The sequence below is a fragment of the Abramis brama genome (genome assembly GCF_963993115.1).
Source record: "Abramis brama genome assembly, chromosome: 12".
Taxonomy (NCBI): domain Eukaryota; kingdom Metazoa; phylum Chordata; class Actinopteri; order Cypriniformes; family Leuciscidae; genus Abramis; species Abramis brama.
Window position 1 is genome coordinate 41,360,428 of NC_139974.1, and position 26,552 is coordinate 41,386,979.

Below are 26,552 nucleotides of genomic sequence, written 5' to 3' on the forward strand. Positions count from 1 at the left end.
AGCAGAGCTTGTTTATAAAATGAGCGAGTAAGCGGATAAACTAAAGTTTATATCCTCAAAAGATGTCAAAACTAACGATGGAGGGTCTTATTGTTTTAATTATCTATCTATCTATCTATCTATCTATCTATCTATCTATCTATCTATCTATCTATCTATCTATACACACACACACACACACACACACACACAGAGAGTGTATAGTGCCTAAAACTAACTTTTTGCCACACCTGCCAATTTAAAAAAAAAAAAAAGTACTAGCCATAAATATTTTTTACCAGCAATAAAACGTTTTTTTTTGTTGTAAAAACAGGCAGTAATGACAGCAAAATTTTATATACCAGTGAGCATTCACAATTCTCTTTTCCAATTTTGACACTACAGCTAAAACTACTTGTCTAACTAATATCGATTTATTGTTGTTTTTCTTTGTCTTTTGTCATTTGATTAACATTAAAAACAGAGGCAGCGGGATTATTAGGCTGCTGTCGCTTTAAGAGCGAATGCGCGGATCTAATACACTGATACTGATACACATGTTTACTGTCTCAACTGTTTACATTCACTTAAGACATAACCGACATTCATGCATTGTTAGAATTCATAAAAATTTTACCGTCAACTGGCGACTGACACCGTTTCAATGTATTCGGTGTGTTTCATTGTTAATTTTGTTGTATTGTTATATGTTTTATTTGAAACTACAGTTGACGGTTAGCTAACTGTGAGAGCCTGAGAGGGTCAACAGACACAGGGTTTCCAGGTCACCCAAAACTAGCCCAACCCCAGCCCTAATATTAAAACGTATAATATGCCAAATACATATTTTACAGTCACTATAGGAGTTACTCACAATTAAATTTGAAAATCACTGTATAGCAGTACCACAAAACTCATTTAGCACTAAAAAAAATCTCAATACAAGGATTTCAAGTTAAAAAAAAATTTTTTTTTTTAATTATCATCAACCTCAGCAACAGTTTAAAACAAGCCCAATTCTGCGGGAAAAATGTGACTCGGCAATCCTGAGTTACGTGAGATTTTTCCAGAAAGTGACTGACACTTAGATTTTAAAAACATTACCCCCTGAAAGTTATATAAAAAAATCATCATCAGACAACGAGATCAGGACAACCATTTTACAAGCATGTTTATGTCCCTTAAAGGTGCAGTGTGTAATTGTTAGCGGCATCTAGTGGTGAGGTTGCGAACTGCACCCAAAAGAAGTTATGGTGGCCGACAGGAAGTGATGTCGTCGTCTGAGACAGCAGAGAGTAGCCAGTTTAGCAATGAGGTTTCATTACAAAGATAAATTAAGAAATTAGGTTTACTTAATTATTCAGTAAAACGACGTTATTGCGAATATTATTGTCACTTGTTCATCATTGTGTCAGTGTTTTATCCGCTGACTTTAGCTCGCTTCTTATCACGAAGAACAACATAGTGACGAAACGCGTTTGTCCGCTCAGGGCCACCGTAGAAACATGTCGAAGGGGACCCGGTGTGTGAAGAGAAATGCCTCATTCACTGATCTATATAGAATGATATATAATCATTATATAGATCAGTGGGCTCATTCTAAGCTAATAAAAACATAACGCTTCATTAAGTAAGGTCTTTATTCACCACTGAAAACATAATTATGATATCGCATTTCTGTCAACAGATCCTCCTGAATATTACACACTGCACCTTTAATGTTCCTGCTGCAGTTTTGTTGTTGTGGGTCTGCGATGGTTTGTCATGAGGCGTGTGTGACTGTTCTGGGCTCTCGCACATCAGACAGACTCAGTGAGTGCATTCCCTCCCGATCCCATGACAAGCGACAGAAAAGATCTTCTCTCTCTGTCCAACAACATCCCCATTCAAGTGTGGCAGCTCCAGGCTGTCTGCAGTCTCTCCCCCTTACATCTCCCAATAATAGCCCGAACACATGAAAAATACATCAAATAAAGAGCGCGCCCGCGGCCTCGTCACATGGAGAACCATCGACATCAAGCAAACAATCCAGGAAGAGCGGGAGCGAGCGAGGAGGAGCGGGAGCGAGCGAGGAGGAGCGGGAGCGGAGACTGGAACATGAAATTACAGGATTTTCAAGCACTACTTTTTTTGGGCTCAGAGATCTCACTTATCAAGTGATCTTTATTATCGTTCAAATAAAAAAAAGATATTTATTATTTGTTTTATAAATCAATAAAATGGTGCAATTAAAGTGCAGCAGATGCAATGACTGCGGTGACTTTAACCATTGAAAAGATACTGACAAAGATATCGCTTTCTTATTCAAACTGATTTTTCCCCCTCATGAATATATGATTGATCTGAAGAATGAAAGCTGTAGCCTATCATATACTTGGATATTAATGAGCAATATCACACTCATAGCCATGCGAAATGCCTCTATATCTTTATCAGACGGGCTGCAGTGTTAATTTTGTGTGAAAATATTGTTTTATTGATAAAATTAAATGCTAATTTCACATATATTGTCTTTTAAGTGCTTTTCATAAATATGTGTTTTCAAGGGTTTTCCAGGACTTAAATTTCAAAAAGTCAAATTCATCACTTCAAGCATTTTAAGCACCTTGTGGTTCGTACAAGGTGCTTAAAATGCTTAAAACACACAGTGGTGCTTAACCACAAGGTGCCTTAAAAACAGCCATATTTATGAAAAGGTCCTTGAAAAGCGCTTGGAGTCGCTTCGTAAAGTCATGAGCTTTAACATTAGAGGTTTGGAGGAAGTTGATACCACTGAATAATAAGATAATACGCCACATGCATGACGCCGTGCAGTGGAAGCATGGACTGCCAGAGAGCAAGCTGTTGTGCGCATGCGCTCAGCCTGCAGTTATGACCCATTTCCCTCAGTTCAGTCGCACGTCTCCAGTCGCAGTGTTTGAGCCGTGACAGAATCCCTGAGGGACTCGCTGTCAAACGCCGGCACACAGATCCAGTGTGGCACATCCACCCGGCTGCCCAGAGCCACACACACACACACACACACACATACACACACACGAGTTTGTTTCCTAGTTTGACAAGGTCAATTATCTTCAAAAGAGCATTTTTTTAGGGATCATGGGTTAAAATAAAATGCTGCATGGTCATGTTGCAGAATCCAAAGCTTGCTTAAGAATGCGTGTCACAAATGAACCCAGAATTAAATGATTGTGATTTTAACGGTGAAATACTGTAAAAATAGATCTAACTGTACATTTACAGTAAAATACTGATAAATTTACAGTTTTTGGAAGTGAAAAAGAACAAATTGTATCATTTACAGTGAAAATCCATAAATTGACATTCCCACAATTCCCTGCGTGACGCTTCACATTTGATGTATTTTTGTTGAAATAACTTTCTTAGTTTCTTCTAAGCAGTTTTGTACATTAGGGTTTTATGTTACACTTAATGTTGCTAAATAAATGTTTATTATTTTTAAAATGTCACGTGTGTTACCATGATGGTGTGTGTGTGTGTGACACTGTGCAGCTTCTAAATATTAATAACTTTTTTGTGGAAAATCTGCTTGTGATGAGCTTTGATTGATCATGTGACTCATCTCCACTGTAATTGGTGGTTGTCAGTGTGAAACAATTGTACAAAACAGACATTATTACTTCAATAGGTCAGTAAATTAACTTAGGTAATGAAATGTTTTTTTAACTGTAAATTTAAGTCTGTAAAATCTAATATGTTGCTACCGTATTTTTTACTGTAAATGTTCTTGAAGCCACAGCGGCCGTTTTATTACCGTTAATTTAACGTAATTATTTTTACAGTGAATACAGGAGTGGATATAAAAAACAACAACAATTAACTTCAAAGCCCCTCATTGTTCATAAAATATCACAATCTCTACCCCATAACATATTTTAGAGCCTGACATGATTAGAAAGATGTGGATCCATTATAAAAAAAATAACCAAAAATAAATAAATAAATGTGTTTAGGTCATCTTAGAAGTTTGAGGGCCTCTGGTGGCCCCGGACCCCTGGTGGAGAACCACTGCAAAACAGCCACAGATTAGTGCCTAAAGAAAGGCTGATTAACGAAATAAAATAAAAAAATGAGAGAGAAATAAAAGATAAGCCCTTTGGTTCAGATCTAGAAGCTCAGAAGAGCAGATCAACCGCTCATATAACGAGTAACAGATGTAAACAGTCGAAACCCCTGATGACGAGACACTCGTCTGGCTAAACGTCACTTAAAGCAGGTTAGGACATTCATTCACGGCATCAAAGCTCAAACCTCCAAACATTAAAAGGCAGCAGAAATGCATATATCTGTGATGATTTAAAATACACTTTAATTTACAATTTTATAAAAACAAATAAAATTACATCACTTAGACAAAATCACAATATGTACATGATACAAATAATCTAAAACAAGCCAAACTCATGGCATTTAGTATGGACAGATATAAGTATGCACTGATTGTTAGTAATACTGTGAGGGATGCTGGGACGGTCAGTTCTCCAGGAAGCTGAAGATGCTCCGGGGAGGTCCGGCCGGCTTGACGGCGTTCCCGAGACACGGGCGTTTGGCAGCAGGACCGGCAGAGTCCAGTCCTCGCTTCTTCATCTGATGAAGTAATTTACCCATACTTCAGAACAGATCATCAGACACCATCACACAGTTAAACATCTCTCTTTAGTGCTGAGGTAATACGACACTGAGTTGTGATCATCATTCTGAGCCTACAGCGCCATCCAGTGGTGCAGTTATGAACTACATCCAAGAATTATGAACGGCCGGATTTCCAGGCTCTGGTTTGTGTTGTGTTGTGTTAACTTTAAAGGTAAAGCATAAATAACTAACATCTAAAAGGATTAGTTCACTTCAGAATTTAAATCTCCTGATAGTTTACTCTCCCACACGTCATCCAAGATGTTCATGTCTTTCTTTCTTCAGTGGAAAAGAAATGAAGGTTTTTGAGGAAAACACTCCAGGATGTTCCTCCATATAGTGTCTTCAATGGGGTCCAACGGGTCGAAGGTCCAGATGTGAGTTTCAGTGCAGCTTCAAAGTCTCGACACGATCCGGCCGAGGAATAAGAGTCTCATCTAGACAAACCAGACGACATTTATAACAAAATAAACACTTTTAACCACAGATGCTGGTCTTGCACTCGCTGTGATGCGACACACGTTACGTAATCAGGTTGAAAGGTCACGCGTGTTCCGGGTCAGAAATGTAGGAAAGGGTGAAAATCTCCCTCTCATTTTCTCCTCCAACTTCAAAATCGTCCGACATCGTTGTTTTACCTTTTATTTATTTGTTTGTTTTGTAAATGGCGTTTGACTCGGTCTTTGCACGGCTTTGTAAACACTGGGTCGGTTCTTACACCTACATCACGCTTGACCTTTCAACCTGATTACGTAATGTGTGTCGCATCACAGCGAGTGCAAGACCAGCATCTGTGGTTAAAAGTGTTTATTTTGTTATAAATGTCGGCTGGTTTGTCTAGATGAGACTCTTATTCCTCGGCCGGATCGTGTCGAGACTTTGAAGCTGCACTGAAACTCACATCTGGACCTTCGACCCGTTGGACCCCATTGAAGACACTATATGGAGAAACATCCTGGAAGGTTTTCCTTAATTTCTTTTCGACTGAAGAAAGAAAGACATGAACATCTTGGATGACATGTGGGAGAGTAGATCATCAGGAGATTGTAGTTCTGAAGTGAGCGAGTCCTTCAGTGATCAGGCGAGCTGTACCTGTTTTCTGGGTCCCTGTGACGTGGACGGCTCTTTCTCCGGGGACAGGGTTTGGAAGAGGAAGCCTCGTGAGCTTCTCGGGGCCAGCGGGTTACTGTCCGAGATATTAGCCAACTTCTGCAACACCGCTCGAGGCTGGCTGAGCAACGAGCCTCTCTTCACCTGCACACCAGCCAGAGAGAGAGAGAGAGAGAGAGATTTATTGAATTTATACAAATATCATATAAATACAATAAAACCAAGCAAACAAACACAACAAGTCATATTATTATATATATATATATATTTTAAATTAACACATAAACAAAACCTTTTCAGGCATAATCATACTAAAAAAAGTCTTTAAGTGAAATAACTTCCTAAAAGAGCTTCTGCTAGCATTAAACGCAGGACAGTGCGATAGCATGTGTTTAACAGAGGGGATCTACAACACATGCATAGAGCTGGTCTTCACCTTTAAGCAAACACGCCTGAGTCAGACTTGCTGACCTACACGACCTCTGGTGAACACCACTGGACCAGATCAGGTTTAAGAGCGATTAAAACTGTTTGAAATTTCTGGATGAATTTCATCTTATTATTATTTCGTCTGGAAAGCTTATTTTATTTCAGTTAGATTTATTTTTCAATTTAATGCAATTTTTTTATTTACCTTTAAATGACTAGATTTGATCAATAAATAATAAATAAACAGTAATTTAAGGACATTCCTCACATTCTTTCAACTTAAATTCAAAATAACTCACATTTTTAATGCACAACCCTTTTAATTCAGCTCTAAATACTCACACATTGTGTGTCTTTGCAGACCTCTTGTGCAAAATAAATAATAATATAAGATGATATTTCATGACTCTAGATGCCCTTATATCTCTATATGGAGTAAATGAGCAGTTCCTCTGGGTCCTAAAGTCAGTTTCTCTTTGGTATGCATTCAGAGACACATGTAGACATTATGAAATAGTTTTTTTGGTAAAGTTTTAGCATTTTTAGTTTGAATTTTGAGCACTTTTAGGTTTTTCTATGTGTACTGAAGCATTACATTCATTCCTAACGGGGTTTTAAATTTCAATCACATAACCCCTCGAATTTATATATATATATATGTTTCGGGTCATAATGACCCGAGGGAAGGAAAATTAAGTTGAAATAATGTAGGCTAACATCTTCAACAGAAGCTCGTAGCTCAGAGTAAGTTATCATTAATAATCTGTTTCCCTATAGAGGAAATGAATGGGGTTTTGTCCCAGAACCCGAGTGTTGCGCTTTACACAGGAGTGTGTGTCGCGTTACTGACCACAGTGGGCTGGAATGGCTTTCTGAACTGGTTGGTGTTGGGAGCCGCTTTCTCTTGCAGAGGAACAGCTGGAGGGTCTGGAAACAGGAGAAACAACTTCAATACGGGTTAAAAACCTGCAACTCTTTTTATTATCAGCAGAAAGACACCCCTAATAACCAGCGCCGCAGGGGTTAAACACGGCACAGAACATAACGGAGTCAGTATTGATTCTGAAATGTAAGTTCAGCTTGTTCTTGTTCAGAGAAATGGCAGTGCATGTGCGCACCTCTCTTCTGAAGCGTCTTAGCCGTTAGCTTCTTGGCTAGCTTCATAAATTGACTGTCCTCGTCTCCAATCTTCTCTTCATCTTCTGCATCTGCATCCTCTCCCTTCTTGGCCCGAGCTTCGGTCTACAGAACAGAGCCCGGTCAGATCGGCACGAGCATATACACTAAACATTCAGGGCTGGACAACGATTAATCTCATCCAAAGTTTGTGTCTACATAATATATGTGTGTGTGCTGTGTATACTTATTTTGTATATATAAATACACACACATGCATGTATACATTTAAGAAAATGTGTTATTTATATATAAAATATTTATATACAATATAAATTATGTATAAATATATACACAGTACATGCAAATATTTCTTTAATATATACATGCATGCGTGTGTGTATTTATACATACAAAATAATTGCACACAGCACACACACACACACACACACACACATATATATATATATGTAAACACCATCTTTGGATGAGAGTAGTCGTTGCACAGCCCTAAAAGCATTGATTTCTTCCTCACACACACCTGTTCTCTCATCCACTGGTCCCTCTCGATCCGTTCTTTACGTCTTTGTAATTCAATTTGATCGATTTCTTCATCTTCCTCTTCCTCGTCTCCGTCAGGACCCATTCCACCAAACTCAAAGTTATCATCTGGTCAAAACAGAAAAACTACATGAAAAAAACGGTACAATCGTGCTTTCCCCCTGAAGCGGAGCATCCCGAGGTGCGGATCACCAGCTGAACTCACCGATGTTCTTCCAGCGGAAACGCCGAGCTCGTCCGGGTCCGTCAGAATGCAGATCTCCATCAGCGAGATACCGCTCCTGATAAAGCCTCAGTTTACGCTTATCATCATCCAAGATCTGCTTCCTGAAGGGAGAAGATAATAATGAGCCTCATGTCCTTTATTTAGGGATAGTTTTAAAGACCATGATCAGCTTGACATTTAGCCTTTTCATGTAAATCAGTCATTTGCTTCTTCAGTCAGCTTTGACATATTTAAATCTGCACATTTATGATATTTTAACCTTTATAAAAGAAAAAAAATTCCCGAATCGTTTTAAATATATGCTTCATCTTTCATTTTAAATTCTTAAATTTTATCAATTAAATTAGAATAAGACACTATAGAGCTGTTACCAATCAAATAAAAAAATGTAAATGCATTAATGTTATGACATTGTTTTAAACATTTTTTGAATATACAAATAAGTGTTGGAAAGAATGATACTTTTAAACGCGAAACTAAACCACCAGTAGGAGGCGGCAGGCGACCGTCTACATGAGCGAGTCATCTACATGAGCGAGTCATTGAGTCATTCATTCAAACGATTCGTTCAAACGGCTGATTCGTCCAGGAATGAAACACGGTTGAGTGTTGCTGTGAGATGCGCTGTGGTTCTGCTGTGATCTTTGTTTGGAACTATTTTTGCTGCTGAAACAACAAAAACAGTGAATATTGTGTCTAAAATGCAAGTAACTTAATATTAAGTAATATATCATACTGTCATATGAAATCGGTGTCACATTCAATCGTGATGGTATTCAGCCTCTTGGTCGTGTGATGTTGCTTAACTGTATCATATGTTATAAATAAAGAAACTCCGTTAACATGATTCTGCAGTAAAAACTAAAAATGCCGAGTTTTAATGTGTTTATCATTTGTTTCCATTTCTCCTCATGAGGCTGTGAGAGCCTCAACGGCACAACTTTGTTACCTTCAGTACATTACATTTTATATTATTATTCACAATCAATCGCCACTTACACTAAAAGAATGCAGAATCATTCTTGCGTTTTGCTGATTCCCGAGTTATTTTGTTGATGATGATGTTTTAATCAGGCTACGGTCGGGCAAGTAAAAATCTTTCACTCGCCCCTTCAAAAAAATCCACCTGTCCCCCAGACAAGCGTTAATATTGAGTATATTGAATATAATATTGAGCCCCTTTAGTGTATTTATAACACTTTTTTGGAGTTGACTGACTACATAGCATGCTTGAGCTTGGGTAAATCGGCTGACTCCTCGATGTGGTAAATTGATGTTGAGAACAAGTCCTCACCTGTTCCAGCACCTACTAGAGGCTCTAGTTCCCACACCTCGGTTAACCTCAAATTCAAGGACTTTCCAGGTCCAATACCATCAAATTCAAGGACATTCATATCAAGTGAGAGCAACGTTACATTGTGTTACCTTGTAAGACACATTGTTACAGTTTTGTGCGTGTGAACGCCATGGCAACGTACAACACAAAGTACCTCACGCGGGAAACACAAACGCAACGTGTAAATGCGCGTAACTAACGGTAATCAAGCAAGCTAGTGTGCATAGGCCACGGAGTGTTGGTGGAATAACACATTAGCGGACCGGAGGGAATAATATGGCATTTTTTCCAGAAAACTTCCTACACAAAATAAATTAGACTTTTATATGGTTTCCAGGACGTGTGTCTGTGCGTGTTTATTTTCAAGAGCTTTACAGGGCCTTGAAATCTTTTTTTCCAGATTCACGAACTTTCAAGGACTTCAAGGGCCCGTGGGAACCCTGTAAAGAGCAACTCAAAGTCAAAGATGACATTTCTTACATGTGAATTTTGTTAACTTGGTCCATGAGTTCCTCATCTGATGGCAAATCTTCTTGTATCTCCTCCTCCTCGTATTCATCACCAGCTTCATCATCCTCATCCTCACTGCCTACATCACTGCCAGAAAGCTCCGCCTCGGACTCCACAAACTGGGCCATACGGCTGTTGGGATATAAATAACACATATAGATGCCAATATACACATATAAAACGTATTCATTAGCAATAACTCAACGTCTGTCACACTAAAATACAGTATTCAACATTTGAAGTGGATCAAAACTTTTCTTTAAAGTTATAAATGAATTTTGAACAATACCCGTTCTTGTCTAAGGACAACTTTGATGAACTTTTTTGATCCACTTCAAATTTTGACTACTGTACTTTCAAACAACAGTAACATTATTCAGAAATCTCTGAAAATCCTACATAGACCTACATTTTCTTCTTGCCAGGGCGTCGCCCAAAAACCGCTTCCCGTTCCTCATCCTCTTCATTTTCAGTTTCCTCCTCTTCGGGATCTGATTTATCCTCATTTTCCTCCTCAAATAAAACAAATTGTTAAATTCCCCTTGTCATGAAAATCCAGCTTTTAATGTTGTTTATGTGTCTATGTGGTGTTTTTAATATGAATTTACACATGGTTTGTCTTAAAGCATAAGTCGACTCCATTGCTGAGTATTTTCTCCTTAAAACTGCAGTGAACCAAAGACAGTCTCAAAAACACGCTTTGAAATCGCTGGTGTTTCTGACGTCACAAACTACCTTGTAACCAATCAGATCAACGTGTGATCGTCAACCAGTGGATCTCTGAGCTGAGGGAGTGAGTGGAGGCGGGGCTCATTTGCATATTCATAGAAATGAGGCAAGGGTGTCGAGTTACATTCAAGATATTTTAAGCCATGAAGATTTTTTTTCAAGGGAAAAACATTTAAATATGTCATTTTGGTGATCAAAGGTGAGTTTTAGGGGATAAAATTGACTACAGGGGGACTGCAGCAACACTGAACACTGAAAAGACTAGTAACAAACACAGGCAAAACAGAAACGCATTCACAAGATTAGCTGCAGTGTGTAATTTCTGTGCCACCATAAATCACAAATTACCTAGTTTTCCAAACACTCATTTTCTGCACCACTGGTTGAACTAATGTTGCCACACTGGGCAAAGCAATTCCTATTATTTTCTAATATCTACCTTTTCACTGAGGCTGTCTTCGTCTGACACGAACCGAAACTCACAGTCGTCCTCCTCCTCTTCCTCTTGTTCTTCAGTTAAGTTCTTGTCCCTGTTAATATGGGCACAGTTAGAAGCAATTAGCATTTGGAGGGACAAAATACAAACAAATGAAGAATACAAGTGAACTGATTATTAGGCTTGGGTATCGTTTGAATTTTAACGACTCCGATTCTGCTTATCGATTCCTAATTTCAATTCCAAAAAGGTAAAAAAAACAACAACAACTAGATATTCACATTTAGTCTGATTGCAAAACATTTAATTGTAGCTGAATATCATGAACAAATCAACAGGCTGAAGAACACTTACACAAGGAACGTTTGCATGTGGTTTAAAAATACCATAGAAAAAACAACCAGCCTAACTAATACACATTTCAAACGTTATTAAAAACAAGTAAACACTTCGTAATTAAAAAAGAACAAATATAAAATTAGCAATCACAAACAAATATATACAACTGACTAAAGATACGATTGAAATAAACAGTGTTTTAAGATTTTCAGGTACAGAAACTAATCAAATGTAAAATAACACTGTACTTTATAAATAAAATATACATTACAAATATAGTTATAAAAGTTATTCAGTGAAGAACAAGTGAATTTTCTCTTTGTCTTTTGTTGTTTGATTAGTGTTATTATAGAGACTGCAGCAGGAATATTAGGCTGCTGTCACTTTAAGAGCTGAACTAATCCAATATACTGATACACACACACACACACACACACACACGCACAACAGCTTGAAACTGAATGGTTTAAAGTCATACTGAAATGCGCAAGGAATCTAAATGATTTGATTCCCAACCCCACTGATTATAGCTCGTTACCTGTTTGTTTCAGACGGCTTTTCAAAGGCAGGACTGGAGACGGATCGCAGTGAAGAAGCAGCTAAAAAGAGGTTATACAGTGTTACCTACAAAACTTGAACGTGTGTCCTTTCACCCTCAGTGTAAACAACATCAAAGCAAGACTTACATGGGCTTCCGGTGAACTTGCCAGAACAGAGAGCCAGCAGCTGGTCCATGTCGTTGCTCTCTCCTCTCCGCTCTTCTGGCTCTGAAGTCTTGCTCTTCTCCCTGGGCTTCCCGGCCGGCTCCTCAGGCTGAGTGGTGAACGCTCCCGAACACAAACCCATCAGCTCATCCTCCACTCCCGGCTGGGTCTGGCCCGACCCGAAGGCCCCGGAGCAGAGCCCCAGGAGCTCGCCCATGTTGGCGTCCATGGCGTTCTCATCCAGGCTGTCTAGTATGAGCTGGCGTTTGTGGGATCGGCTGGGAACGCCTCGAGGGCCGGCGTTCAGGAAGCCATCGGCATCCAGCAGCTGAGAGTGTGTGTCGGCATCGAGTAGCTGAGAGTGTGTGTCGTCCTCCAGAGAGAAGCGACCCTGGGAGTCTCCGGCCCGAGCCACGGCACACTCGCTCGGGGAAGAGGGAGCGTAAAGGTCCTGGGAATCCTCCACCGGGAGCGAGAGGGAGGGTTCGGACATCTTACCCGAGCTCTGAAGAAGAAGATTCATTCATTCATATTAAGTATCTGTTAAACGAGCAATATAACAAATCATCATTGTCACATACAACTGAAACTCAACTGACCACTGTTTCCTTTTTACCAGGTTTATACAAGTCCTAATGTAGTAAGACCGTAGTGGAGGAACGGATCACAAAATTCACGGTTCGGATCATTTACGGTTTTAGAGACACGGATCGGATCATTTTCCGGATCAGCAAATAAAATAATGGGGGGGGGGGATGTAACTTTGCTTATCATTTATTACTTAAAGCTCACTTGAAGTTCTTCGATACCACATCAAAAACTACTAGCCTAACAGATAAAGTTCAAACATTTTTAAAAACATGGTATAAAGTCCCTCTTGAGTGCAGGAAGTGGCTCACCTTGGAGGCGGAGCCGAGGAAGCTGGGCCTGAAGAGGCAGGGAGAGGGAGAGCGAAACACACTGTGGGACAGGCCTCGGCCGGCCGCTCGGTTCACTGGCTGATATGAGGGGATCATCGAACCCATCAGCTCAAAGCTACTGTTGTGACTGCTGTCCTTCGCCAGCGACAGGGTGTCATCCTCCTCTGTGAAGACAGCCCAAGTTCAGTCTGATGTCACATGCATTTCATATATAAATAGGGTTAGGGTGACAAATTTCACGATTCGCTTCGATTCACAAGACTCAGGGTTCGTACAGACATGGTAAAAGAAATTCCAGGACTTTCCAAGCACTACTTTTGTGGTTTTCAAAGACCAGAGATCGCACTTATCAAACAATATCTTAAGGTTATTTTTTTACTCCAATTACAGATATAAGGTATCCAAAATACAACTTGCAACGTATTAAATAATATATATTAAATACAAAGCTTATAATCTATTATTGTTCAATAAATATAATGTTGGTGTACTTCGTATGGAGAAAAGGTCTGATGGGGGTTTATCAGATGGGCTGAAGTGTTCATTTTGCGCTAAAAGATTACATGTGCTTTTTCGAAAAAATTAATTTTCATATATATATAGTATTTAAATAAGTCAAGCACTTTTCAAGTACCTCTTCATAAATATGTCTGCTTTCAATTGTTTTCCAGGACTTCAATTGCAAAAAGCCAAATTCAAGTACTTTAAGCACCTTGTACGAACCCTGAAGACTGTGATTCAAGTCATTTACAATTACGATATATTCACTTTGATATACATCGATTACATGAGACATGATTGATTTCAGAAAGCTGTTCTGTATCTTTCAACATTCCTTCTGATGTTCATCATGTTTATTTGCTGCTGTAACTAGTAAAGAGGAAGAGATGATCGGTTCAACTGAGGCGCTACATTAAAGAGACACAAACACACATTTATTGCTTAAATTTATTAATAAAACGGACAGAATTTGAGAGCTGAGACCGTTTCATATCAAAAGTATGGAAGCTTATTGTGATTATTGGATGGCAGGAGCTACGAATAATGTTTCGTGAAGATTTGTTCACGCAAAACATAATAGACTAAAAGATCGATTCTTGGGATTTAAGAATCAATATCAAAATGAGAATAGATTCAAATTGAAAAATCAATCATTTCAACCCAAAACGAGGCTGTTTAATATCCATATTCACTCACCCATTTTATTGTATGCTTCATTGCCAGCAGCTCCTGATCTTCTCACACCATCCCTGGACAGAAGACATTATATTAGTATGGACTGCAGAAGGTGTGTTGCAGCCTCTGATAGTGAGACGAACACACACCCTGTGCGGGAACAGGAGTTTCCGGCAAACAGCATTAATGTTCCATCGGCGTCTGCAGGAGTCGGAGAGGCACTCTTGAAGCCTGGAGAGGGGCACGTCTTCACCGAAACTTCATCTTCACCTTCCTCCTTGTCCAATGCCTCCTCTTCATCACCACCACCCCCCAACAATTCATCAACACCCTGAAGAGGAATGGAACAGACCGTTAAATATATGACTATGAATTGAGAGAAGTCACGTAAAAATACATCGTTTCCCCTAGGATGTTTTTCAGGCGGGGTTGTAGTAAACTACTAGTGTCCCGGAGCGGGCGTGTTACGGAGACGTGGTGTCAAAAAAAATTGTAGTCAAAAAGCATGGCTAATTAATTGAAATCATGAAACTTGTACAATTATTCCACTCTACAAATAATTCTTTTTTTTTTTAATTTTATGAAATGTTTTTTCCCCCACACAATTTTTTTTCCTTTTTTTCTGGTAGTCAAATGAAGACATAAAACATGAATTTAATTTTAATTAAATACATGTAAATAAATTTCAATCATGAAATTAAACAAACTTTCTGTCAAACAACGTGCTGCACAAGCAGCTTTACTGTTAAAATTAAAACATGGAAGAAAAATTTATTATTCCTTAAAAAATTAAGTTTTGATGAGAATTTATTTGTATCATTGAGACGCATCTAAATTCTACTGTACAACAGTGATATGATTTCTGTCAAGCTAAACCGAACTTATTTTCACGGGTTGCCGTGAAGACCTTTGAGTTTCTGTGTTTCTCTCAAATGAAGCGGTGAAATGCTCACAAAGTGACTTCCAGAGCGGATCCAGAGTCTGGAGATGAAGTTCATGCATTCATGTCCTCATATTAGGCAAAAAACAGCGTGAGCCTCATCCGTGACAGTGTGTGTGTGTGTGTGTGTGTGTGTGTGTGTGTATGCGGTAAATAAAAACCATTCGTCTGCACCATTCATTCACACAGAACATGCAGGATTCATATTTAAATAGTCTTTTTGCGGTTTAATATTCACGCACACTAGTCTATATCGCGATCTGATTTCAAGTGTACTGAACGGCTTTCTATTTATTCATCAAAAAATGTACAAATTACACGTTATAAAGTAAATTTGGTTTTTATGACTGGATTCTGTCCGCGTTTCCTGCATCGTGAAAAATCACCTCTAGAGTTACTACACACACGCGCGCACGTTTTTTTAAATATATTTTTGTCATTCTTTAACAATGATAGCAGAAACACTGAAATATATTGATCTATTTCTAGTACCTCTTCATCCTCTGACTCGGTCATCTCTTCCTCCTCCTCCTCCTCGTCGCCACAATCCTCATTATCGAGACGATGCAGAGCCGCTCTGCGCTCCCTCTCCTCCTTTCTGCGGATGGCCATGGCCTGTTGCAGGCGAGACTTCAACAACACCAGTTTCTCCCCTAAAAACACAAGGAGTGAAAGAGAGAAGACATTCATTTACAACAGCTTCTACACCTGCAAATCAAAGCATTGAGACACTAGGACACGCTTACCAGCAAATGATTTAATTTAGTTGAATACAAAAACTTCACGGTTTTAAAATATTTCTGCTTCAAACTGTTTTTATTTAATAATTATGGAATTATGTGTATTATTCATTGAATTAAATGCCAGATTCAATTTATTTTGCAACAAAATACCAATAAAAACCAGAAAACAAAAATGTTTTGCATAAAGTTTTGAGTTCTATTTTGAATAATTTAAACATTTGAGGGAGCCTAAATATGCACTTACAACATCGAAAACATCTCACAATCCAAACACCAGAAGTAAACGGTCATAATTAAATTAGCGCTCACAATTAAATCCCCAATAATCACATTGAGCCATATTCCTGTTTTACAGCCTCAAATTTAAGACCTCTTGAAATGATACTAAAGACTTTCTTTTAATAAAATATTTATATTTGACAAGACTGACCCATGTGGACCTACTTTTTATTCCAAAACACATTTTTCACATCTATTTTTAGTCGCAAATGTGAGAGAGAGAGAGAGAGATGCTCGCACTATCGAGCCCTGTGTGGGAAATGATGTGCCTGTACCTGGTTTGACTTTGGCAGGCTCGTCCTCTCCCTCGTTGACCGTGATCGTGATCGACTCGGAGAGCAGTTCCTCCTGTCCTGAGGGGGCGCTGTCTTTCCTCACAACATTCAGCTGCAAGGTGCGCTCGCGTTTAGGCCGAGGAGCAGGCTGGACGTGCTTCATGAAGCGTTCCTGTAGTGCTTTCAGAGCTGTGTCACACACACACACACACACACACACACACACACACACACACACACAATAAATCATCAATTGAAAGGGTGAAGGAAATTAAAACCAGGGTTCGTACAGCTTCTGTAAAATATAATTCCAGGACTTTAAGCACTACTTTTTTGGTTTTGAAGGACTACAATCAGAGATCTCACTTGTTGAATAATATCTTTATATCTTTCAAATTCTAAAAAAGGTAAACAAACTAATAAAACAAAATGGTACAATTAAAGTGCAGCAGATGCAATGACTGCGGTGACTTTAACCATTGAAAAGATACGATGACAAAGATATCGCTTTCTTATTCAAACGGATTTTTTTTCTCATGAATATATGATTGACCTGAAGAATGAAAGCTGTATCAAATACTTGGATATTAATGAGCAATATCACACTCATAGCCATGCGAAATGCCTCTATATCTTTATCAGACGGGCTGCAGTGTTAATTTTGTGTGAAAATATTGTTTTATCCATAAAATTTCACATATTTTCTTTGAATAATTCAAGCACTTTTAAAGCACCTTTCTCATAGATATGGCTGTTTTCAAGGGTTTTCCAGGACCTACATTCCAGAAAGTCAAATTCAAGCACCGTGCACGAACCCTGCAAACACAATCATCATGTCCAAACTCTCACCTGGGTTTTCCTGAGGCGGCTCCAGCTGCACAAACGCCCCGTCGTCCGCACACAGCTTCGCCACCGGAGGGGGATCGAGCCCGAGCTCGCGCAGTCTGGCTAGTTTATCCCTTCGAGGTTTGAGAACATGAGATGACGTCTGAGCCGGCTGCTTCTCTCGGCCCTCGTCTGAGCGTTCATCTCCCTCGGCTTCTTGCTCAACGCGAGCGTCTCTCTCTGGACCCACAGGTTTGAGTTCATCAGTGCTTGTTTGATGTTCTACTCGTGCGTCGCTGGAGGTCTGTGGTCTTCCATCATTAGCAGGACTGGCGTCCGTGTCTTCCAGAGACAGAGATGTTGTGGACGAAGGGTTATCCAGAGATGACTCTGTTGGAGGGTTTAATTCCTGCTGAGGTTTCGTGGCTTGATCTGGAGGTAGATGTGCATTAGTCTCTAAAATACAAGCCTGGTACTTGGCAGACCTTGAGGATGGGTGAGAAAGAGATCATTTTGGTTATTTCTATTGTTACGTCTAGTCATGTCACCTTTATTTATACAGCATTTATATTTCAAAGCAGCTTTACAGAGATAACAGGAAAATAATGCAACAAAGTGTGTTTCGGCTGTACAGCAGATCTAGAAAAAAAAAAATAGCGTCATAGTCCAGCTTAAAGAGCATCTTGCAGGTTAGAAGACCCAACGAGTCAATGTATAGAAAAATAATGTAGGAACTAGATTTTCTTTTAAAAAAAATTATAAATGCACTACAGTGGCTTCTGGAGTCGTTTTTGTGAGAAAATTTTACTTCCGCATCTGAAAATGGGCGTGACGGGCGTGACGTAACACGAGGGAGAGCGGTCGATTCAAACAACAGGGAAAAGTGGATCGCAATGACATTTCGGACGCTGAGGAAATTGTTGACGGACCACAGCCATACAATTATGAGCCTGCTAGGCTGCCAAGAGAGCAGGGACAGGCCAGGATTAATGTTAGACAGAACATTTTGGAACTTACAATAACAGAAACTAAGCTTTGATCAGGCGTTTGTCATGCTCATTAATATCCGCAGTTAGTGTTACTACAGTAAAGACATGGTGAATGTTGCTGATCTGTGGACACTGGATAGTTCGTGCATTCATTGCATGTTCATGTTTATTCCTGGTTTCCACGTCAGCGCTGTTTGATCCGTTAATAACGGAGAAAAGTGAATATTTCTCACTAGATCTCGCAGCTTTGTTATTACTAATGTGGCGAATTCAAATGCTTTATTTACTGGATCTCGCAGTTACAGTGTTGCTTGATCAGGCTCGTGCTGCACTGGTCCAAACTGATAAACGGTCCACACAAACACAATAACCAGTAGCTCAGTTTCGTTCCGCTTACTTTGCGTTTGCCAGTTGATGTTGTGCTCGCGCCTACATCCGCCGGGAGAACCCGAAGATGCGTGCACTGAAGGAACCGCACCAGCTCTGAGTCTCACCCGGTTCTTACTTCGGTATCCCATGTTGAACTCCATCATATCGCCGGGACGATAATCCTCCGATCTGAAGTGAACGCTACACACGACCGCGTTTTCCGAAGCCGACGCGGAAGAGAAATCCCGTCTCTTCACCTGCACAAACCCAGGCACGAAAGATAGCACCGTCCTTTTTCTTGTTAGGAAACCGGTGTACTCGATGTCCTGACAGGCTGGAGTTTTTGCAAGCTCCACAAACACATAAATTTACCATGACGATAATAAATTGAAATACAAAAACTAGTGTAAACACACTGACTCACGACCGCTCTTACTGAATACCAACCCACTCTGCACTGAGCTGCGGCAGAGCACACACACGTCTCCCTCGTGTGACGTAAACTGACGCGATGTTGAAAAAAAGCGGTTTGTACGAGCAGTCAACTTTATCTACTAAATTGGTGTCCTTATGTCGTTTTAAAACATTTTAAATCCTGCATTATCTTTTTATATGGTATTTTCATAAACGGTTATATATTCATTTAGATTTTTTTTTTACCTGCAAGATGCTCTTTAAGTAAGTTCAGTTCATTTTTTTGTAAAAAGTTATTTATTTAGTTCATTTATATTTATATATATATATATATATATATATATATATATATATATATATATATATATATATGCGCTCGGGAGTAAACAGTGATGTCATCGTCCAGCTCAGATCAGTTCTCATATAATGGAGTCAATGCAGGAGATCAATAATATTGATGAATAAGTGAAAACTAAGCAAGCCAAAAGTGAACCAAAGGCAACAAAAGTGTATGATTGCCCACATGAGATAAATGAGCTCATTAGTGACAGAACTGTAAGACTTTAATCTCATACTTGAGCAAAGCCATGGCAGGACCCTCGGGGCGAGCTCTTCTCTTGAAGAACTGGTCAATACTTTTGGGTTCTGGCATGTGATACGGCAGATTCAGCATTGACTCTGCAAACACATAAGAGAAAGAAATGTAAGGAATTAACTTTATTATTATTGTTCTGAGATGATATTTGCCCTGTCTACACCTCCATTTATAAGTATGGAGTATTTTTTTGTTTTTGGAAGAAGTCTCTTCTGCTCACCAAGGCTGCATTTATTTGATCAAAAATACTGTAAAAATTGTGAAATATTATTACAAATAAAAAAAAAGCTGTTTTCTATATAGTAAAGTGTATTTTATTCCTGTGATCAGCATCATTACTCCAGTCTTCAGTGTCACATGATCCTTCAGAAATCACTCTAATATGATGATTTGATGATCAAGAAACAGTTCTGATTATCATCAATGTTGAAAACATTATGCTTCATATTTCTGTGGAAACCGTGTCCAGTCTTTGCATGTGATTGAGTCTTTTAGACTGACCTCGGACCAGTCTCTGGCTCTCGCTGTGAAGCTGCTTGATTGCCTCCTTGCTGGCTCTCGCCGCTTTCCTCTCCTGCAAAAACACAGTTTGTTCAGTAAAAACACAAGTCAGTGTTTCACAATTAACTAGGGGTGTAACAATATATCATGTCACAATATATCGCAACACAAAAATGAAACGATATGTGTTGTGGATAGTTCACCCAAAATAACAACTTTTCAGAGTTTTAGTGTCAGTACTACATTAAACTGATATATAATGTTGAATATAATGCAATGGGGGAATATTTGTGTGTCCTGATAATGCCAAATGTCTTCTTACAAGTAAAAGTGGCCTACATTATTTTAAATACATCTAGTCAGTGACTGAGATCAAGCATATTCGTCTAAAATAATTCAGTGTTTTCAGCGTCAGAATCATGAATATGTTTATTCTGGTGTCTCTATTGTCCTGTGCTTTGGGTTTTAGCACCAAGTCTTATTGGTTGACACACACGAACGATGTAAAACCAAATTTAGATCGCAATAATCTCGTGAGTTCAGTATCGTGATATGTATCGTATCGTGACATGAGGGTCTCGTTACAGCCCTACAATGAACACAATCAACAACACCGTATGACATTTAGCACTCCCACCTTTCGCTGTGGCTTGTTCTCTTGCTCCTCGTCGCCACTGAACTCAGACACACGAGGCTATAGACAAGCAATAATAAAAAAGTAGCCATTAGTAACGCATTCAGATTTGCGTAGACGTTTTCAACACGGAAACCTGAATTCTGCGCTTACTCTGTGCTTGGCCTTCTTTTTCACAGCAGATCGGATGGCATCAAGAGACTCTTCCTCTTCCTCCTCAGAGTCTTCCTCTAACTGGGCATCGAACAGGTCAGAGTCTCCCAGCAAACAGCCGCTGTCATTCAGTGCTCTGACTGGAAGGGCCTCCTTAAAACAGGGAAAAACTAATGGGTTAGATTATGAATAAATAAATAAATAAAAAGTATACTTGAAATATATTCCCTTTTTCAATAATACATTGCAAATATACTAACAATTTTTTTAATTACTTTTATTAATAGTATATTAGCATCATGCTTTTACCTATTTTCACAATACAACTTAACACACTTTAAAAGAATTGTACTTTGGTATATTTTCTAAAAATATACTTGAAGTGAAAATTGTATTTATTTTAACTTTAAAAATATATTTTAAGTATATTTTTAACTGTGTGCTGTAAATGATCATTGTAACAATGCATTGAAAATATACTTTCAAAATACATTACAGTATACAATAGTATATTGCACAAAGTATAGCTAAGTAATATTTGTTTATTAATGTGCATATTAGTGTGCAATTTGTAGTATTTGGAATAAGCCAAAGGTATTACTGAGCATTTACTTTTTACTCACATATAATACACTAATGATATATCGCTTGTATGTTTCGAAGACACTCGTGATGAATTTATAATGTACTTGTAACACAAATAAAGTACACTTTAATATCACTAATCAAGCATATAATTAGTCCCTTCACAGGCATATACTTAAAGTATACTTGAAGTTGTTCCAATTTAGCACACAAAAGTACACTAAATACACTTAAAGTTACGCTTTACTACAATTTAATCACAACTATAATATACTTAGTACAAAATGAGTTGTTTCAAAACAGCACACTTCAAGTTAGCTAATCATTAGCACACTTCAAGTATACTGAATTAGTCTGGCTGCAAGTAAACTTCGTTCCTCCAGGGTTGTGAAACGTTCACAGTTGTCACATGATCCGAACACACACCTCCGTTTTCTCCTTCAGTCGTTTAACAAGAGCAGCGTTGCGTTTCTCTTTTTCTTTGCGTCTTTCTGACTTCTCCCTCTTCTTCTTTGCTTCTTTTGGTTTGATTTGAACGTCCGCTTTCTCAGGCTCGCTCTCATCACTCTCCATCATGGAGATCCGGGACACTCGTTTCCCTCGCTTGTCTCTGATGCTCTCGGCCTCGCCGGTCTTCGTCTGCTCGTCGCTGGACTCGGACAGAACCAGAGCGTTCTCCATCCCCGCCTCTTCCAGATCCCCGTCGCTGTTGCTGTCCTGCAGGGCCTTTCGAGAGCGGCCCTTACGACTGACGGCGACCTCTTCATCTGAATCTGGACATAATGCATCTTTATTATGAATGAGTGTATGAATGAGTGAATGAATGGGTGAATGTGAGGCAATGTAAAGCGCTTTGGTGGCCATAGGTCTGTGAAAGCGCTATATAAATGCAGTCCATTTACCATTTAAATGCAGTCCATTATAAACAATAGATTTAGGTGTGACCAGTGTTTGGAATAACGCCATTTAAAAGAACGGCGTTAGGTAACGACGTTATTTTTTCAGTAACGGGGTAATCTAACTAATTACTTTTCCCGTCGTTACAACGCCGTTAACATTACTGGACTTTAAAGTCGTTGCGTTACTATGCATTGATTGAATAAACTGTGTAATCCGAACGCACCCCTGGCTCGCACAGCTAGTGATGAGGTGGGTTAATAACGAGTTAAGCGATTATGATTGGCTAAGGCAGAGTCATGTGTTTCATGGTAGCCAATCAGAGCCAGTGTTTTTACACACATGCCAGCACACGCGCCACAGAGAGAGAGAGAGAGAGAGAGAGAGAGAGAGAGAGAGAGAGAGAGGCGCGCGGGCGCGATCGAAAAGGCGCAAAGTGTTTACATTTGTGTGAGTGCGTGCGTGTGTGTGTGTGTGTGCGCGTACGTGAGGTGCGGACGCGATCGAACCCTATGGATCGAACAGTGGAAACATAAAAACATTCTCCGTAATTTTGTTTATGGATATTCAAACTGCAAAGTGTTTAAGTTACTGCTAATTAAAATTAAGGAAAACAAATATAACGTTATTAATCTGAAATGTAGCAAATTAATTTTCAATTCATTCAGGTACAATTACCAAACATATCTCAAGGTCTTTTTGTCTTTTTATTAATTTAATTAATGAACTAATTATATAAAATTATTGTCAGTGCACTACAAATAAACTGGTTATATGCCTTTACTTTATTAATAAAACTTGTAATAAAAAGTTGAGAGCGGTTGATTTAATTTGCTAGAGTTAAATGCACTTTATATGGTGTAACTGTTTACTTTTCTTACAAAGATAATGCTTGAAGTGCAGATAAACCTCTTGCTGTCTGTCGACATGCAGTAAATATCGAAAGTTATGTACAAACACCTGTTCTACTCATTTCAACTGACTTGTGAAAACTGCTCAAAAAAATCCAAATTCTTTGACATATAGCAACTTTTTTTTTAAACAGTAACACAAATATTTACTTTCCCTGGTAACGAGTTACTTTTATTTTATAGTAATTCAGTTACTAACTCAGTTACTTTTTGGAACAAGTAGTGAGTAACTATAACTAATTACTTTTTTAAAGTAACGTTCCCAACACTGGGTGTGACTAATCAGAGTGTGTTTCCCGTACAACACCGTCACTCGCTGGCTCACTACTGTAGTGCGATGCATCGTTGAAGAAATCAACTATAGTCTCAACTGTTTCCTGAAACCATATTGTCGCAAATTGGTCGTTCAACCACGTTGGATAATGATGTCACGCAGGTGTTGGAGTAATAACTACTTCTAATGAATCTGTTTGAGATTGAATTAAGTACCAAAGCATTACTTCAGCTTAATCATCAAGGCAGTGATTCGTCAAATCCTCAATCAGTCGATTCTCTTCTAAAACGGCACGTTATCTTAAAGTCGACATGAGGTTAGGGTTAGTTGTGATCGTGTTTTCTTCCCTATTGTGATGTATATTTCAGCATATAAGAACAAATGGATGTTCTTAATTCAAATGGGAGTGGATTATTGCTGGTGTGAACAATTTATTCTGAAGCAATTTTTAATCAGGTTTTACATACTTAAATCTGCATTTGCTCTGAGAACGCGCAATAGTTCTGCTGGGATCTTTGTTTGGAACTATTTTCATTGGCGAAATAGAACAAGAACAGTCAATACTGTGTCTAAAATGGAAGTAACTATAAAGTCACTAGTCAAAATATGTAACATTTGCAATCGTGATCATATCTGACAAAACATCTCCCTCGGTTATGTTATAAGTAAGAAAACTCAACATTTTGATATTTTACCTCAGTTTCTTCTGTGAGAGTCTTTATGTGTGCGGTTACGCTCATTTGTTTTGATTTCTCCACGAAAGTCTCTCACAACGAGACACGAGTTTCAACAGCACAACCTTGTTACCAGAAACACACTATTCATTACCAATCACCGTTTCCACTGAAACTATTAAAAAAAGAATCACTTGCGTTTCGATGCTTCCCTAATTATTTTTAGTCACTGAAGTTTTAACCGGGCTACTTTTCCGGTCGGGCAAGTACAATTCTCTTCCACTCAAATCCACTTGTCAAGCACTAGATCGGATGTTTGTGGTTTGCTATTGGTCGATCACACGTGAGTGACAGGTAGCCCCGCCCTCGCGCCAGTAAACACATCATCAGAGACAAGATGTCATTGCAAAAGGCTGGGGATTTTAATTAAAAATTACAAGGGCACATAAATAAATAAAACTAGTGATGTGCATGGACATTTATAATAAATACAGCACTGTTCCATAAAAATAATAACTGTCAATTTTGATTTCTAGATGCACTATTAATTAATTAATATTAATTTTTAGATGCACTTTAATGATGGATAGATGCACTTTAATGATGGATAGATGAACTTTTATCATGGATAGATGAACTTTAATGATGGATAGATGCACTTTAATGATGGATAGATTAACTTCTATCATGGATAGATGAACTTTAATGATGGATAGATGCACTTTTATGGACTAAAAAACATAAACAGCCATTCACTGCCATTATAAACACATACCATTATAATGTCATTATAATACATTTTTTTAATATGACTCATATTGTAACCGTCTGAAAGAAGAATGTCAAATACACCTAAGATGACTTGAGGGTGAGTAAATCTAATTAGCCATGGGCTAATTTTAATTTTTGGGTGAACTATCCCTTTAACTCTCTTACCTTGTTGGCTCTCAGTGATCGTGTTGCTGTCAATCACCGGCTGCTCCATCGGGGAACCCATGCCACTGTCGGAATCACTCTCAGCTGTTCGTCTTTCGGACAGATCTACAGCCTACAACAGATAACATTCACGTTTATACCATTTTGACAAACTACCAGTGCAAATAAAACCAATAACGTTCAATTTGATGAATCGCGCGCTTTTGAAAACACAACAGAATGTAAACATCGCATTGGTGACTACATAACTATTACGAGCAGAAAGCTACCTAACATTACACTGTATTTATTGCTCTTTTTATCTGCTGTAAACACTATATAGAATATAATAAAAAAATTGGCAACAACGAGCATAAAAAGCAAATAAAGTTAGCACAATTTCCCTCAGGCCTTACGTTAGAAAGAACAGGATGAATAGCTAAGCTGGCTAGCTAAACACAAATAACCTGATGAATTCATTCAAAACTTCTATCACCTGTCGGGAGAATTATTTCTTAGCTTCTACTTGTTTACCGAATGTAGTCATTTATATGTATTTTTGAGGTAATTTGCTGTTATTGCGCTCTGATACGTTACCCGCTCACAGAGAAGAGAGCTCATCTTTCAGGTCGAGTCTTGAGCTTTATTCGGTGCAAAACTACATCAATCGCACGATGAAGTCACTCCACCGACGTATACACGTAGTAAACGCAATCTTTATATTCAAAACGTCATAAAGTTAAAATGTAAATGTTATTTTTACAATGCCAAAACGTATACATCCAACTCCCGCCCGATAGCAATAGAACTTCAGCCTTCGCGCGCTGGGCTCGAGCGCTTTTCTTTAACTGACTACGTCATTCTTTTCGAGCCTCGCTATTGGACGAACGGTTGTTGGGCGCTCATGGACTGTGCTGATTGGACAGGACTGTCAGCAGTGAAACACCAATAACGCTTAGGATTGGCCAACGCTGACTGTAAATGGACAACAACAGAGTTCCAGCATATAATTGTGGGACCGGAAGGATATTTCCATTATAAAACACATCAGATGCAGGCTTTTTCAGCAAACAAATAAAGATAACAAATAAAGAAAATACATTAATTTGCGATCGATCAATCAAGACACGTGCCGAATGTCACTTACAACAGAAATTAAAGGGCGCGTAGCAGATTTTCCCTGGATTTAGATGGTCCACTGAGCCATGTGGAGTTCCTAAAATCAAATTAAGTAATAAAACACGCGACTTGATGAGCTTTCGTGCGCCTCACCGCCCAAACCTTTATCATTTTCCCTTTGAGTGTCAATGTGCGCGTCCACCAACCGAATTTCGCGTCCTCGCGCATGCGCACTT

At 38.8% G+C, this 26,552-nt stretch overlaps 1 protein-coding gene across 3 annotated transcripts; it reads right to left on the reverse strand.

The window, feature by feature from the left end:
- Positions 1-4,287: 4,287 nt before the first annotated feature.
- clspn (claspin) lies at positions 4,288-26,548 on the reverse strand. Of its 3 annotated transcripts, none has more exons than XM_084130527.1 (24): positions 25,795-26,548; positions 25,219-25,330; positions 21,953-22,299; positions 20,942-21,094; positions 20,792-20,848; positions 20,155-20,227; positions 19,634-19,736; positions 17,311-17,771; positions 16,462-16,650; positions 15,657-15,817; positions 14,374-14,555; positions 14,246-14,298; positions 13,028-13,212; positions 12,111-12,633; positions 11,963-12,023; positions 11,089-11,179; positions 10,330-10,430; positions 9,891-10,052; positions 8,054-8,175; positions 7,829-7,956; positions 7,290-7,413; positions 7,022-7,098; positions 5,725-5,886; positions 4,288-4,587 (listed from the first exon to the last, which is right to left on the reverse strand). In XM_084130527.1, exons 1-24 carry the CDS (start codon positions 25,816-25,818, stop codon positions 4,474-4,476), a joined length of 3,765 nt encoding a protein of 1,254 aa, XP_083986653.1. In that variant the 5' UTR covers positions 25,819-26,548; the 3' UTR covers positions 4,288-4,473. The 3 variants fall into 3 exon arrangements, with proteins under 3 accessions (XP_083986653.1, XP_083986652.1, XP_083986654.1); XM_084130526.1 differs by having other exon boundaries at positions 10,330-10,433; XM_084130528.1 differs by having other exon boundaries at positions 10,330-10,433; positions 26,345-26,482.
- Between the last annotated feature and the right edge of the window lie 4 nt (positions 26,549-26,552).